The sequence below is a fragment of the Phyllobates terribilis genome, unplaced genomic scaffold (genome assembly GCF_046119375.1).
Source record: "Phyllobates terribilis strain yellow unplaced genomic scaffold, ASM4611937v1 Scaffold_9__5_contigs__length_417890890, whole genome shotgun sequence".
Lineage (NCBI taxonomy): Eukaryota > Metazoa > Chordata > Amphibia > Anura > Dendrobatidae > Phyllobates > Phyllobates terribilis.
In genome coordinates, this window is record NW_027362769.1 from 112,312,849 (window position 1) to 112,329,649 (window position 16,801).

The 16,801-nt window shown below is 40.5% G+C and overlaps 1 protein-coding gene and 1 long non-coding RNA gene across 5 annotated transcripts in view; one reads left to right on the plus strand and one right to left on the minus strand.

The window, feature by feature from the left end:
* Nucleotides 1-16,801, minus strand: part of LOC141161712 (uncharacterized) — a 54,231-nt gene that overhangs the window by 27,657 nt on the left and 9,773 nt on the right. The gene's annotated exons all lie outside the window — the stretch shown is intronic.
* Nucleotides 7,795-16,801, plus strand: part of LOC141161711 (neurabin-1-like) — a 110,826-nt gene continuing 101,819 nt past the window's right edge. For 2 of the 4 annotated variants that reach the window (XM_073646936.1, XM_073646939.1), the window contains exons 1-2: nucleotides 7,795-8,094; nucleotides 11,288-13,029. In XM_073646936.1, the coding sequence (XP_073503037.1) occupies nucleotides 11,473-13,029 (1,557 nt within the window). In that variant the 5' untranslated portion in view covers nucleotides 7,795-8,094; nucleotides 11,288-11,472. The remainder of the gene's footprint in view (nucleotides 8,095-11,287; nucleotides 13,030-16,801) is intronic. The other 2 variants (XM_073646937.1, XM_073646938.1) reach the window with 2 other exon arrangements.

Sequence of the window (16,801 nt, forward strand, 5' to 3'; positions counted from 1 at the left end):
AGAGTAAGATCCGATTTTCTTGGATGTGGAGAATTAAAAAAAAAAAAGAAAGTTTCTCCATCTTCTCTAGTCTGTCTGATGTTTTCCACCGACCCATAGTAATGAATGGCTGAGTGCCATCTGATGTCTGAGGCAAATTGTCTATGCTGTGATTCTTTTCCTTGGACCACTCGATCCAAGCACATAATCAGACATGTGCTCGGCCTCATTGAATAATATTGGTCCTACTGCGATCTGATGTTTTGACGGGTCGCACTGTGACCGAAACTACAGCTGTCATAACAAGTCCTAAATCATTCAACAAGGTAGAGTAACATGACAAGAGATCACAAAGTCCACCAATTTCGATCAATTATCGTAGAGTGCCGATCAAGAGAAAGTCTTAGAACACCTGTAAAATAACTGTCTCATATTAACCCTTTAAGGACCAGGAAATATTATTTTTTGCGCTTTCTTTTTTTCCTTGCTTTCTTTGAAGAGCCATAACTTTTTTATTGTTATGTTGACGCAGCAGTAAGACGGGTTATCTCCTTACAATGTGCACTGACAGTGCGCTCTCTTGCTGGCTCATCACTTCTAATTAGAGCTGGCAAGGGAGCGCACTGTCACTGTGCACTGTGAATAATATTGCACAGTAAGAAAGGAGCTTGTACTGAGCATACATTGGAATTGACATTCGGTGCATGCTTAGTAGACCACAGACTAGACCAGCCTCTGAAACAGAGGTCAATGATGACGTTTAGTTTCTGGGTTGGGATAGAGGCTGCAGCAGTGCCCCCAGATGACTTCTCATTTGAGTATCCCAGCATGCACAGGGATTCTCGAACGAAGCGTCATCAAAATGTAAATGGGTAAAAAAAAAAAAGCAGTTGGATTAGAGAGGAAAGGGTAGGGACTTTTTAATTAAACCATATTAGAAAAACGTACTGTATATTATTCAAATAACCAGAGAGACATTTAGAATGAAAATCAATATTAGTTTTGGACCAACTATTTAAACTTCTATGAAGGGCAAAGAGGAGCTACAGGCATACACAGACATTCTGCTGAAAGTTTTGAAATTACAGTTATAGTTACATAGAACTTTATGAGCACCAACTGTCATCTTCTATCTCAGTAATGGAAAAATCTGTCTTCACTGAGTACATATTTTACCAGTGAATTCAGAGTTTTGAGAATAAAAGATCTGTCTAAGAGGAGAAAGAATCAGATTTCTCCAATAAGATATATTACAAAGTGGACTTTTGATTTATGAAAAAATATTAAAATGGCGGTTACTCTTTAACAGAGATTGATGGGAGACTCTTGGACCAGTGGAGCTTGAGTGTCAAGGTATTTAAAGGGTGATACATAAAGTTAAGATTTGTAGAATATTTTAAGGGATATAAGAAATATTTTTGAAATATTATTTTGAAACACTATTCTAACAATATGTTTGCTGCTAAGAATAAAAGATCACTTGGTTGTGCCGACACAATGTAATTACGGTAAAATGTAATCTGCAACACACTGCTCCATCGGAAAAGCCCCTCGGATTAGCGTTACTCTTTAAAAAAAATTCTACAGCATTTGACAGTGCATTTACCTAAAATAGCTTCATGAATTGCAAGCATATTGCAAAGTGCTTAACTCCAGCATCCCATGTCCTTAGAGAGTGCATGAATTTTTAAAGAAACGCCAAGCTTTTGAAGGTGATGTAATTAACTATTGGGTGGTTGCTGTGCAGGTCTAGCCAGGAATGGTTCTACTGTACCAATTTTGAATGTCAAAGAGCAATATAAAGCTGGAAATACTGTAGTGATAACAGAGCCTAAACTTGTCAGAAGGTCATACATTTGTCCTGTGAAAATCGTCAGGTAGACTTTCTTCTAAAGTGTATGGAGGTCTTCAGGCTTCCGTTCTGTCCCTGCATCCAACTTGTATATGAAAGTCTTCTGTAGGTCTTGTCCATGAAGCACGGGCAGAGCCAGTATCTTGCGTGCCCAAGGCAGAGTTTCAGGGTACGTGCACGCGTTTAGTATTTGTAACCAATTTTTCTGCTGCAAAACCAAGAGTGTTGGTAGGAAAAATGCTGCGTAAGATATCTGCGTTTTTGAGTGCGTTTTTTATACACTTGAATGGGTGAAAAACTGAAAAAATTGACGTTGCAGATTTGAAAAACCAGTTTGAAAGTTTAAATTTGCAGGAAAAAAAAAAGCAAAGTGCATGAGATTTCAGAGATGTCATTCACTTTGCTGGTCCTGTAAAACACTGCGTTCTTTATGTTACCAAAATGCATAGAAAAAATGTGGCAATAATGCAACATGTGAACAAGCCCTTGAGTGCTTCCTCAGCACTGGAAGCTCAGCATGCTGGCTGTTGGATAGATGGTCTGTAGGAAAGCACTGAGTGTTTGGTGCCTCCAGCACAGAGGCATAAATCGTGCCGCCTTTCCTTATTGTCACCCTAGGCATCTGCCTATTTCACCTACCCCTTTTTCAGACCCTACCAGAATGTGTTTTCCTGATGCAAAGTACCTATGTTATTGGTAAGTGCTTTCACGTTGCCTCCAAATTCTCCACTGCAAGTTAGAATGTTGTATCTCATCCCGCCTATGGGATTACTTTATATTATAGGATTCCTTTAAAGGAAATTTTGCCATAAAAAAAATTACCTTTTGTTTTTGTATTACATGTATTTAAAAAAATGGCAATATTATTTTTTTATATCACATTCTTTATTAAAAAACAAAATTAGTAATCTTGCAGTTTTCACGGTAGCCACAGGGGCTATATTAGGTTCATAATTCCTGATCTTTCAGTAGAGTTTTCAGCAGGCTCCTTATCATCAGAGGCAGGATTCCTATGACAAGTAACAACTTTATACACAGCTAATAAACAGAATCCACCAATCACAATGGGTGATGTCACAGCTCCCCTGCTCCCCCTCCCTTCACAATAACCTTTGCACACGCTCATTAGATGCTTCAATACAAAAGATCGGGTCACAGTCTGTTCATTGTGGTGAATGTACATGTGTTGTTTCCTGAAACCAGAAGTTAGAATCTAAAAAAAAGTGAAAATAACAAAACTCCCTTGTGTGCATACGAGAAACCAATACAGAGTTATATTATATGCAATCACAGTATTAAGGACTCAAAAGGTAAAAGCCAAAATAGCCAGTGCTGTGTAACTTAAAGCCCTTTAACCTCTTCAAGACATCCACCTCTCATGTATGGCCCAAGTCGGAAGCCGGTGATGGCTGTCTGTTACAGCCAGTACCTGCCCCTAACAATTGCGGGTGGAGTGGAGCTTCAAATCACCCCCATTTCACCCATTAAAAATAAAGATATTAATTTTTTTTTTTAAAAAATACACATTTGTAATAACACCGCATTCAGACAGGTCCAATTTATCAAAATATAGAAATAACCCAATCGATAAACACTGTAAAACAAAAAAAATAAATTCCTCAAAAAATATTGTAACTAGTGATCAAAACTTCACATTTATCCCAAAATGGTATCAATAAAAACATTGTCTCGCCCTGCAAAAAATAAGCCATCACACAGCTCAAAGCAAAAACAATGTTAGAATTGCATTTTTTTTGCAATTTTGACTGACTTTTTATTTTTTTTCCCACTACACTATGTGGTAAAATGAATGGTGTCATTCAAAAGAACTTGTCCGGCAAAAAAACAAGCCCTCATATGATTATGTGGGCAGAAAAATAAAAGAGTTATGGCTCTGGGAAGAAGGGGAGGAAAAAACGGAAATTGGCCCTGTTGTGAAGGGGTTAAAGTACATACAAGTGAGCAAGGAGAGAATGATATTAAATGAGTGTTCACATAATGATAATAATGCACAGTGACATGGGATACACTTTATTGATAAAAAAATGCACCCATAGACGATGTCACAGCTCCCCTGCTCCACCACCAATTACAATAACCTTTTCACACGCTCATTAGATGCGTCAATACAAAAGATAGGGTCACAGTCTGTTCATTGTGGCTGATGTACATGTGTTTCCTGAAACAGAAAGTTAGGGTCTTAAAAAGCTGAGACGGCTATGTGCTCTACCAACGTAAAGGCTATACACATTGCCTACGTCTGCGGAGGATCCAGCCTGTTCATGAATTACATAGGAAGCCTATTAATTTTAATGAGAACTGCTCTGAGGGACGTGGGTGAATGTAATTTTCACATGTTCCCGTTTTACAACCCATGTTAAAGATTGGGTGTGGAAAGAAGGACATGTTATGAGTTTTATATGACACTATGCCCGGATAGGTGCATCACTTTAGCAAAGAGAAACCCTTTATATACAATGCTATGCACGGACAATGATGCAGGGATACAAGAATACATTGCAAACTTTGCACACACAATAATATAAATATGCATAGAGTAAAATGTATGCAACAATGGCAGCTCCACAATTCATTAACACTAGTAATTAAATCACCATAGGTTTATAAGAAGGAAATATCTGATGAATATGACTTGTGCCATAAATGTCAAGTAGAGCTCATCCTGCAATATAAGGCTGTAAAATGTATCATCCATCGGGGGGGGGGGGGGGGGGACTTCTAGTTTTCTGCATTTGTAGCAGTTTGCACTTCTGGTTACCCTGGCAACTTTTATTTAAGTTTGAAAAAATGATAGGAGCAATGAACACGAGAAGCAGAACCCAACGGTAAAGTGTCATTTACATTTATTGTAACGGATTGTGAAAGAAACAAATGTTTCATTACAAAAATAAGAATAATATATAATGTGGGTACGTTTTAAAATGTGTGATTTTGCACCATACAGATAGACCAAGGGGCCCTAAAAGAGGTTGTCCAGACATATAATAATGCAGATCATCGCCTGCTGCTCTACAGTTCTCCGCAGCAGCAGCTACACTTTGCACACAGCTGTGCTGTTCAGTGCCATCTAATGTTTACATCCAGCCACGGCGGGAGCTAATAATAGCTGATCAATTGTGGTGCCAGGTGTCGGACCCCACTGTTTTGATTCTGATGACTTGTCATTAATATTATTGGCCTGGACATCTACTTTAAAATGAAGGGGTTTAACAGTGGTTGGTCAAATTCCCATTAATATTGAGCACTGAGAACCAGTGCAAGACTCTCTAGTCCCGATGAACAGCACTGTACAAAGAGGGAGGGATTGGACCTTGGAAAGAATGTGGATACATCCTTAAAGGGGTTGTCCAGGCTTGGGGTTCAACTCTGCAGTCATTTTGTTTGTGAATAATCACAGAGTGCAGGGTGAGAGTTGCCAGGAACGTGACTGCAAGTATGTGATTTGCATACATGTGGTCACGTGCCGACTAGACTGCATAGCCTCGCTTAATACAAGTGAACTGAGAGAAGTCGGGCATGTCTAGTCAGAATGTGGCTGGAAGTATGCAAATCGCATACTTGCAGTCACTTGACTGTCAGCTCCCAGACAAATGTGCCAAAAAATAAATTTAACTTACTGTGAAATGTTTAAAAAGTTGTGAAAAGTCTTATAGAGCACTCTTGAAGTTTTGAAAGATATTGGGGCGATCACAGAACCATCAAAAATTATGTTGCAAATAGTCAACTTGGTCGTAAAAAAGAGGGAAGAAAAAAAAGGTGCAGATTAACTACCAAAGATTGGAGAAGAAACATGAAGTGACCAAGAAGTCATTATCCTCCAGTGCTGTCATATTCCAGAGCGGCAAGGTGTTCGGTGCTCAGAGACATGGCCAAGGTGAGGAGGCTGAACCCGACCACGACTGAACAAGACACAGAAGTACAAGGTGTTCAGGGCTCAGAGACACGGCCGAGGTAAGGAAGGCTGAAACATGACCACCACCGAGCAAGACACAGAAACGTGAAGACTGGGCCAAGAAACATCTGAAGATGGATTATTCAAAGGTTTTATGCCCTGATGAGATGAGAGTGACTCCTAATGGACCAGATGGATGGGTCCATGGTTGGATCAGTAACGGGCAGAGAGCTCCACTTCCACTCAGACGCCAGCGTGGTTTAGGTGGGCACTACTACAGGCTGGGATTATTATAGATGAGCTAGTTGGACCTTTTAGAATTGAAGATGGACTCAAAATCAGCTCCCAAACCTACTGAGTGTTTTTAGAAGACACTTTCTTCCAGGAGTGGTACAGGAAAAAGTCTGCATCTTTCAAGAAAACCAGGATTTTTATGCAAGAAAATGCTCCATCACAACATCAAAGTCTCCACTGCTCGGTGCCAGTAAGGGCCTTACAGAAGCCTCCTGTGAAGATCTGTTTTTACTAAATCTGTGTATATATGTATGTAGTTTAGTGTGTGTTAATACCCTCACTTACAACTGCCTTCTCCGGGATCCAGCGCCATTCTGCTCTTCTCAGTGACGTCAACACTATGGCATTATATAAGAACTATATGGTGGTATTGTAAAAGCACTGGTGGCATTATATAAACAGTGTATTGTGGTATTATATAAGCACTAAATTGTGGTATTATATAAGCACTGTATAGTGGTATTATATAAGTGCTGTATGGCAATATTATATAAACACTGTAGAATGGTATTATAAGCACTGTATAGTGGTATTATATAAGCACTAAATTGTGGTATTATATAAGCACTGTATAGTGGTATTATATAAGTGCTGTATGGCGGTATTTTCTAAGCACTGTATAGTGGTATTATATAAGCACTAAATTGTGGTATTATATAAGCACTGTATAGTGGTATTATATAAGTGCTGTATGGCAATATTATATAAGCACTGTATAGTGGTATTATATAAGCACTGTATAGTGATATTATATAAGTGCTGTATGGCAATATTATATAAGCACTGTATAGTGATATTATATAAGTGCTGTATGGCAATATTATATAAGCACTGTATAGTGGTATTATAGAAGCACTAAATTGTGGTATTATATAAGCACTGTATAGTGATATTATATAAGTGTTGTATGGCAATATTATATAAGCACTGTATAGTGGTATTATAGAAGCACTAAATTGAGGTATTATCTAAGCACTGTATAGTGGTATTATATAAGTGCTGTATGGTGGTATTATATAACCACTGTATGGTGGTAGTATATAACCACTTTATAGTGGTATTATATAAGTAGTGTATAGCGGTATTATATAAGCATTATATAGCGGCATTATATAAGCACTGCATGGTGGTATATAAGTGTTGCATGGTAGTAGTATATAAGCACTGTATAGTGGTATTATATAAGTGCTGTATGGCGGTATCATATAAGCACTGTATAGTGGTATTATATAAGCACTGTATGGTGGTATTATATAAGAAGTGTATGTCGGTATTATCTAACCACTTTATGGTGGTATAGTATAAGCACTGTATAGCGGTATTATATAAGCAGTGTATGGTGGTATTATATAACCACTTTATGGTGGTATTATATAAGCAGTGTATAGCTGCACTGTGTTAGCACTGTATGGTGGTATTATATAAGCAGTATAGCGCATTGTGTAAGTGCTGTATGGCAGTATTATCTATATGCCCATATTAACGCCTGAAAATTGCCATAAACAAGCTGTAAATGGCTAATGATGACAAACAGTACTAATTGATCAGTAGAGCATTACTTCTGATGACGTGCTGTACAGAAAACGTGACCAAGGCAGAATGTAAATGCTGAGACTTCTGGTTCCGGCCGCCAGAGACGCACAGGTGGTCCGCGCTCTGCCGGGCATGCGCGCTCGTCCCCGCGCCCTGTAGGTGGCGCAGCGGGCAGCAGTCGGGGGCGCGCCTTGGGAAGTTTTCAGCCACCTCCTCCTCTCAGCCCTGAGTCAGAGGCCGGCGGGAGCGCGCTCTGCCTGGAGCCCTGGATTGGCTGAGTATCGTGGACGTGCTCGGCTGGCGTTTGGCAGTTAGTTATTTGGGAAGAACGAGGAGGAAGAAGGAACCTGAGCCCGGGGGAAGAGGGAAAAGTGATGGCGGCACAGCGAAGAGTGGCATAAGAAGCCCACGGTAGTGCGGAGCACTCTCCCCCCCAGTTCCCAGTTGGATTAGTCCTTGGCTTCATATTACTACTCGGGACGGATCCATCGCACGCTTTCTGGCGGGGATAACAGGAGTTCAGGTAACTTTGTAAAGTTTGTAGGGAGGTGGCATGGAGCCTGCAGATCTGTGGTCGTGAGCTGGGGTCGGTCCTGGAGGGTCGGGGGGCTCTGCCGGGGTCCCAGACTCCTGTGTCTGCCGCAGTGTTGTGTTTCTTCCACTTCCCCATTTGCTCCTCTGCATCCACATCCATTGTGCGCTCCTCATTGTCTGCAGGCGCTCATCCTGAGATCCCCCGGCCGGGCTGCCGGCCAGAAAGACTTGGAAGCCCTTTGTGGTGCTTGAATGGAAGTCTGAGTCCTTCTATAGTATCACAGCAAGTTCAAGAACAAAGTGTCTTCAGCAGAGAATCCCTCCTGGTTTTCATGGAGATGATGTTTGTGCCATCAGCGGACTATAATCAGGAGCTGTCCCCAGCCATTGTGCCCTATAGGGGTTGTAGTACCAGCCAGTACTGCCCGCACACCTGGCCCATGCTGCCAATCTCCTCCGTACTGGGCCGCTGCCGCTCTATATAGACGTCAGTGGAAAGTCGCCGCCGTTACATCAGTCAATCACCACAACAATGTTACATTGTAAAAGAGTAAGAAACTAAGCTGAAGTAATTTTAAAACAAAAAGCCCAAACATCCCTCAATAAATCCCCAGTAGCTCCAGGTCCGCTGAGTCTTTGTTTACTTTCCTAGACGTGACCGCTGTAGGCAATCGCTGGCCTCAACAGTCGTGTCGTACATACCAGCATCACTAATAAGGCCAGCGATTGTCTGCAGAGGTCGCTCGTTCCAGGAAAGTAAACAAATGTCATTAACGCTTGGTGGCTGAAGATTAATGTGGGTTTAGTCATCTTCTAATGTTTCCTACAGTCAGGTCCACTTCCTAGGGAGGCCATACATCTTCTATAATGTGGCCAACACCTTTAGCCGCGAACGAAAGATTGGACATATTGACTTTTAATATGCCCTATCCTTTTTTCCATGTAGACCCCATACCAGTCCTGCTGGAATGGGTGGGATTGCTTGACTGTTCTGATGGGTATGTGAGTGGGGGGGGGGGGGGGGGAGTCACATTCATAGGTAGGAGTGTTGTCACAAGTCACTCTGCATATATCTAGATAACTGTATCGGCCGGTGTCCCAATGTTGGACCTATATCTCGAATGTGCAGAGAAATTCTTCAGAAGAGGATCCTCATTTTCCACCTTTTTCTGCACATCTAATGCATATAGAGGGCTTTTAAACTTTGGAACAGCCCCCTTTAAGCGGCTTTTTTTACAGAATGCCACCTTAACTGCTGTGTACAGCGCTGTGGAATATGTTGAAGCCTTTCAGGTGCTGCCAGTGCCACATTCTTAAAGGGGTTTTCCCATAAATAACATTTTATCGCTTATTCACTGGATAGAAGAAGAAATATTTGCCTTCTGGTGGTTCACTGATCATGAAAGCAAAAGTCTCCTGTGTGAATGGGGCAGTAGTACGCATGCGTGACCATTGCTCCATCCGCCGACACTCTATAGGACTTTGGAAGACGACTAAAGGCTTTATACGTCAGTCAAATAAGAACCAAAAAAGATAAACCAAAAAAGGGCCAAATGGTATTAAAAATACATATCAAACTTTATTAGATCAAGATAAAATTTTATGCAGAGGGGGACAACCAGAATGAAGGCATTAATCAAAGATGTGCACCCATATGTAAATATATATCACAAACATATACCAGATAAAAAGAAATCAAAGGTATCAGAGTATGCTTATATTAAATAGAGAGTAAAAGACATGATGTAAGGTATTTGTAGCTATTAAAGTAAATCATGAGTATAGTGCATAGATACCTCAAGGTAGAAAAAGAAACTCCTGGCATGTACGTTAGCGCTGACTGAACCCAGTAAAAGTAAATGGTGTAAGTATTTATTAAATATATATACCTGGGTAACAGGAATCAGGGGACACACAAGCACCACCCCCGACGCGCGTTTCATCGTCAGCCTTGTGACTGCCGCTTATGTGACTGACGAATTTTACTTATGGATCTCTCAGGATGGTCCCAAATTGTTTCAGTTCCTCTGAGCTTTCGTCTGAAACAATGTGATGTGCAGATGTCTGTACAAGTGAGTCTTAAAGGGGTCGTCCGGAACTTTAACATAGGATAAGGCTATGTGCCCACGTTGCATTTATGAAGCAGAAAATTTCTGCTGCATAAATGCAAGTCCTCTCCCGGAAAAACGCATGCGGAATTCCGCACGCGTTTATCGCGCGTTTATCACGCGTTTTCCACATGCGGAATTGCCTTGCGTTTTTTATGCATTGGACAAAGGCAATTCCGCTTGCGGAAACGCAAAATTAAATGACATGCTGCGGGTTTTTGAACGCGGCATAAACGCTGCGGAAAAATCCGCAGCATGTGCATAGAACTTGCGGAATCCCATTGGGGACCATGGGGTGCGGATATACATGCGTTTTTCAAGCGTTTACGCTGAGGAAATTCCGCAGCATATACGCTTGAAAAATGCTTCGTGGGCACACAGCCTAAGTCATCAATGTCTGATCGGATTGGCAGTACCCCCCCCCCCAATCAGCTGTTCCCTGTGTCGGCTGGAATTGCGCAGTTACGGATCTGCACAGCTCCATCGATGGAATAGTGTCCGCAGCCGGGTCACTTTTCCATCAATGGAGCTGTGTTGAGCAGTTTCGGCCGCCGCTGACACTGGGAATAGCTGATCGATGGAGGTGCCGGGAGTTGCACCCCAACTGATCAGACATTGATGACCTATCCTAGGGATAGGACATCAATATTAAACTCCTGTACAACCCCTTTAAATAGCTGAGGCCTTAAATTTGTTAATTCTAGGAAAAATGATTAAGGAAATGACACTTTGTCAAGTTTTTGTTTGTAGCGGAAATGGTTTGTGCCTCTTACACACTTGGCCCGGGCAGACAGCTGTTTTGGAGTTACTGTTCCCTATATTCCCCAGTTGGCTGACTATTGGAACCTGATGTAGTTGTTGATTTTTGGAACATGTTTATTTTCTTATTGTGATTGTTTATCCCCAGATCTTGTATAAATGACCTTGGTTCCTCCTATTGTAAATATTATACAAGTACTTAGCGGCTCTTCCATATAAGTTATGAAAATCTTTTATTTAATGCAAAGCTGATGACCAAACATCATGGACCCATGTCTCGTTCCTCCCGTATGATTCTGTTCTTCTTTCCTTCAGCAGATGGTTGTCTTGTGGCAATGAAATTAGACAGACAGCTGAGCGCGGAGGGAGTGATTCACTGCTTGGGATTTCCCATGAACCCAGCGCTGCATTAATTCCTGTGATCCTCGTTTGTCCATGTGGAGAGGGGAGTGACGCTGAACATTTTCTCAAACAGGCCAATTTCGTGACAGAAAAAAAAAATGATGAAAACAGAAGGCAAAGGGGAGAGGAACCTCCGGAGTGCTTCTCCACACAGGAACGCGTATAAGTCTGATTTTCAGGCAATCAAGTGTTCATTTGATGGGGTCAAACCGGAGATCTCTCCGAAGCCCACCACTTTAAAGCTAACTGCTAATGGAGCACAGGGGGACCTTACCCGAGGCCGTGCCTCCTATGGCAATCGGGTACACAAGATCAAGAATATGTTCATGCAGATGAGCTCATCTCCTCCTGATCCAGTAGAAAGCAAACTTATAAAGCCCGAGATTTCTTCTTGTCCTTCTCCTCCTCCGACAACCACTTCTGTAAGTGTGCAAAAGAACAACGCCTTAAATATCAGCCCCGATGTGCCGTGTCCTGATAAAGTTGTCAGGACAGCGGAAGAAGTCGATTTGGACAAAGTAGCCTTAGCGGAAAAATTTTCAGAAACCAGAAAACTCTTCGAAAGAAATCTCAACCGCCAGACTACTTTTGACAGATCTTCTCCAACCAAGGAGGACAAAGTGACCAGGCTTGACCGCAGACATGGATCTATTGAAATGGAGAGTGACTCTTGCGATCGTAGCCCTAGTAGTGTTTCTGCAAAGTCCACCACTTCTTCATCGTCTGAAAATCAGTTCAACAGCCATCGGTCAACGTCTACATCATCATCATCTTCCTCCTTAAATGCAGGACCTATAAGCAGGAGATTGGAAAGTTTTCTTGCCGATAGTGACGGAGAGGAACATAAAGATTTGTCCAAGACTAATGAAATTGTAATAGAGTCTGGTAGTACTTCTGTTGTAGACGTTAATTACTCTACTGCCTTGACGGATATGGGTCTGAATAATAATGGAGGGACCCAAAAGGTTTCTGCTCAGGATCAAACGTTAGAAGAGGACCAGAGCCTGGAGAATGATCGGGCTTCAAGAAATACTTTAATCCTAGAGGAATCTACTTCTCTTCAGAATAACAATAAGCTTCCAGGTACGAAAGAGAACGATTCTGAGGCTCCAGTATTGGCCAAAACTCAGACTGAGATGGTGCGAGCCGAGTTAGTAGTGTTACAAAACGAGTCCTCTGAGAGTGAAGAAGATGCAAACTTAAAAGATGATGTATTCGAGGACATAAAGCCTCTTGGTCCAAAGCCATGTCTAAATGATAGCTTCCAGATCGCCGAGCGAAAGGGCAAGGAAGAACGTAAAAGTCCATCAGATGATGTAACAAAAGCAAGCATGGAGGTCGTCATGAAACCAACAGATGACGCCACCGAAGAGGCGGACAGTGACGAGGAGGACGGAAGTGAATTTGAAGAACAGATTGACAACAACAAAAACTTAGTACGCTATTCTGCTCAGGCTTTTGGGATTGAAAATGCAGCCTTCGATGATGATAAAGACATTGAAGGGGAACATCCTACAGCCGACAATGTCACATTCATCGTAAACGAAGATGCGGATTATGACTTCTGCAGCGATTATGAGGAAGTACCTGGCCTGTCGGAGGAAGAAGACCTAATGTCTGCCAGGAAAGTGAAGTTTTCCACAGCTCCGATTAAGGTATATAATAGTATTCCCCCCCCCCCATATTTACAGGAGTTAGTGTTTATAGCACCTATTGGTTATTTTTATTTTATTTTTTACTGTTTTTTGATTTTGTAGCCAAACTAATACATCATGAATTTCTGAATCAATCACCGAGGATAAATGCTTTTTGAGAAGTGTCAAACAACAATCATGGCTCTTTTCACACTACTTTCATAGGCCTCTATTCATGTCGTCAGCCGAAAAAATCTGAGCTTTTGGATGCCGTCAGAATTGTGAAAGTCAGTGTGTGTATATATATATATATATATATATATATATATATATATATATATATATATATATATATATATATATGTGTATATATATATATATATATATATATATATATATATATATATATATATATATATATATATATATATATATATATATATATATATACATACGTCCAAAAGTAGGTGGACGGAAAGTGTAATAAGTTTATGAAGGGGGAGATTTATGAAACACTAAATTGCAATAGATTTCAGGATTCGCATGATAGAAGCTCGTGAAATTCACAATTCCAGAGAGGCTCTTCTGTGGACTTTTTTGGACTCTGAACAAATGTTTCAGAAACAAGTTGTTTATTATCTTCTGCACAGACTGTTTTGGGTCGACCAGTTTTTGGAGCATTAAGGATTGAGCCAGTGGCATTGAATTTGTCACCAATGCGGTAAATGGTTTGTCTCTTTGGGGCTTGCGTACCAAATGTTTCAACCCAATTTGCTCTAACGGTTTAAGCATTTTGAGATTTCCGATACTCTGTTAAAATCCATTTTCTTTTATCTGTATTTAAATTATTTGCCATTATGTGTTATCTAAATTATCTGAAAAGAAAACAGATTTGGGGGAGATCTATCTGTGAAAACTAGATCTGTGAAACTGGCTCAGTTGCCCTTAGCAACCAATCAGATTCCACCTTTCATTTTCCAAAGAGTCTGTAAGGAATGAAAAGTGGAATCGGATTGGTTGCTAAGGGCAACTGAGCCAGTTTCACGTTACACCATGTTTGATAAATCTCCCCCTTCATAACCTTATTAGACTTTCTGTCCACCTACTTTTGGACCACCCTGTATATTAGCAGTCTGCTGTAGTATTCCATCCCGAAATAAACCTTTTTCTTTTTTTTTTAAAAAAGTTGGGCGACGTACGTCTTTACTGTGCCATATGTCATTGCGCCTATCATTGGAGGTAGACTTTAGTACAAACTAGCAATGTTTTCCTTCCACATAGACTGCAAGAGCCTTTTGGGTAAACTCCTAGTCTCTGATTCATTATAGTTGCTTCTCCGCTATTCTGGAGTAATTTTCTTCTTTTTAGTGACTTTAATATTTGCGGCTTATTCTCTATATGTTTTGCGCCACTTTTAAATTATCTATAATTTCTAGTTTTTATAATTTTTTTTTTTCTCTAGACAAATTTTTGCTAAATGTCACCTTTTGGCTCAGATATTTTCAGTCCCTGCCTGGAGTTTCAATTTTGGCAAATTTTTGCAACTCTTTTTTTTTTTTTTCTTAAAGATTTGTGACTTTTGGTGCCCTGTATGCCATTTTGAAGAGTTTGTCGCAAGAAAAAAGTCAGCAGATTTGAACAAGACTAAAAAAAGTAACTTCAAGAAATTGCAAATGAATCGGGCCCTTAGATATTACTGACTTTTGTATTTATGGCTGGAAAAGCTTGTTGTGCTATTCTGGCAGATGAATAGGAGTGGATTTGCAGTACTTGGCAGTGGCCACAAAACAAGTTGAGGGAGGTGTGCAGTCTGTGCAGCTGTTTACACCCTGATTGGTGGGGTGGGCGATAGTTATGACCGATTAACTAGCTCATTAAAGAAATGTCAAAAATACTATAGAAAGTCTAAAGGAAATACCAGCATGTACTGTAAAATCGGACATAAATCACAGTTATGCCACACGAGTGCTGCAGCCGATCAGTGACTGCTGATGGACTCCTTTGCTTACACTTCAGAATGGTGCCGGCAGCGAGTATGGTGTGTATTTTATTTTTTTTATATACACTGGGACTACGGCATTTAACAAGGAGTCGTCTCTATAGTGGACAACAGTGTTGACACAAAAACATTGAAACCCAGAACAAGATACCCATAGTATCCAAAATACTAACATTTTTGATAAAAGGAATTCTCGAAATAGGAAAGAACATTGCATTCTCTTAGCACTCTTGTTATACTGACAGTTTCTATGGTGATCTAATTTTATTTGTTTTGTTTTTGCTTTTTTCATTGTTTTCTTCGGGAAATGATTTTCTGCATGTTTCTTTTATACCTTTTTGTTGGTCCTTACCCAAAATGCAGGGAGCACTGCAGCATTACATACATGTGTTCTCATTCCTATAGAAGCAATATTTTTTTTGGCCATGAGAAATGTCAGTGTAAATGCATCACAGGATTACACATTCCCATCGACTGACTGGTAATTCTCAGTCTTAATAACCGGGAATGTCGGCTTGATCCAAGTCATAATTGGATTTGTTGTCATAGATGTGTTTTTGTAGTTTTGGTAACGTGATGATTAATGAAATGTTCTGGACAAAGCTGGATAAAAATGGAATATGGACAAGCAAATTATTATTATTTTTTTTTTAATTTACATACTTCTTAGCAAACATTAAGAATAGTAATAGCTGTTAGTGACCCCCTTAATTCTCTAGCCACCATAGACCAACACAGGGACATGTAAAGGCATCTATGTGGTCACCATGAAATGACTTATCATATCTTTACTCATTGACACACACACACACTCACTCACTCACTCACTCTGCTATTTCATGGACATCTTAGGCCTGATGAGGCTGCTGTACTTATCTTGGTAATCCTTTTTGAAAAAATAATAATTATATTTTAAAATGAACATTTTTTTAACAAGTTATCTCAGTCATCAGGAGTGCACCACTCCCCGGCCTCCCAACTTTCTGCTTCACGGGGGGTGGAGATGCGCTCATGATTGACAGTCAGGACCAGTGGTGTGACAAAGCCCAAGCATGTGCTGTCCAATGCTGAAAGCAGGTGCAGCATTTGAGGAGCTCGGGGGCACTGAAGCTGGTCAGATCCAGAGCATCGCATGCAAGATCTATAGCACAGAGCTTGCAAGTGCTGTGCGCCTTGCCTAGGAAACTGGTCAACTCTGATAGACTTTACAGGAGGCTGGCAACTTAGTAGTAAACTATTGAATTCTAAATCCCTCAATTCTTAAGAACAGAGAAAATTTTTAGTAAGAAGTGAGTTGCAAAGTTGTTTGATTTTTACAAAACACATTTAGGACCCCTGTAAAAGGCTCCTCTTCATGTCAGGATTATACAGACATTACAGGGGTTACTCTACGAGAGATATGAGTGATGTGAAGGTGACCGGGTGCCAAATATCCAGGCAGAACTTCTTTTCTTGCTCTGAATACGTGATCACTCCTAGTGAATAGAATTATTCTGTTTTGTTTTTTTTTGTATTTCTAAGCATCTTCCCTCTGCCCTTGCTCCCCATACATAATTATGAATGGCCCTTTCATCCTTGTATTGCCATGTTTGTTTTGTGACTTTGTCCTCTCCCAACAGTATTCCTTGTCTTTATCATGGCTCTTGTATCAGTAGCTGATTTGCTGACTTGCAGCTGTGCTTGGCATATTGCACTTTTATTTCCCTGCAAAACTTTTCTCTAAAATTCCCATGTGTGAAGATTACATCAGTCTCAGCGTTAAAAACATATGAAAGATGTTTTATTTTTCAACCA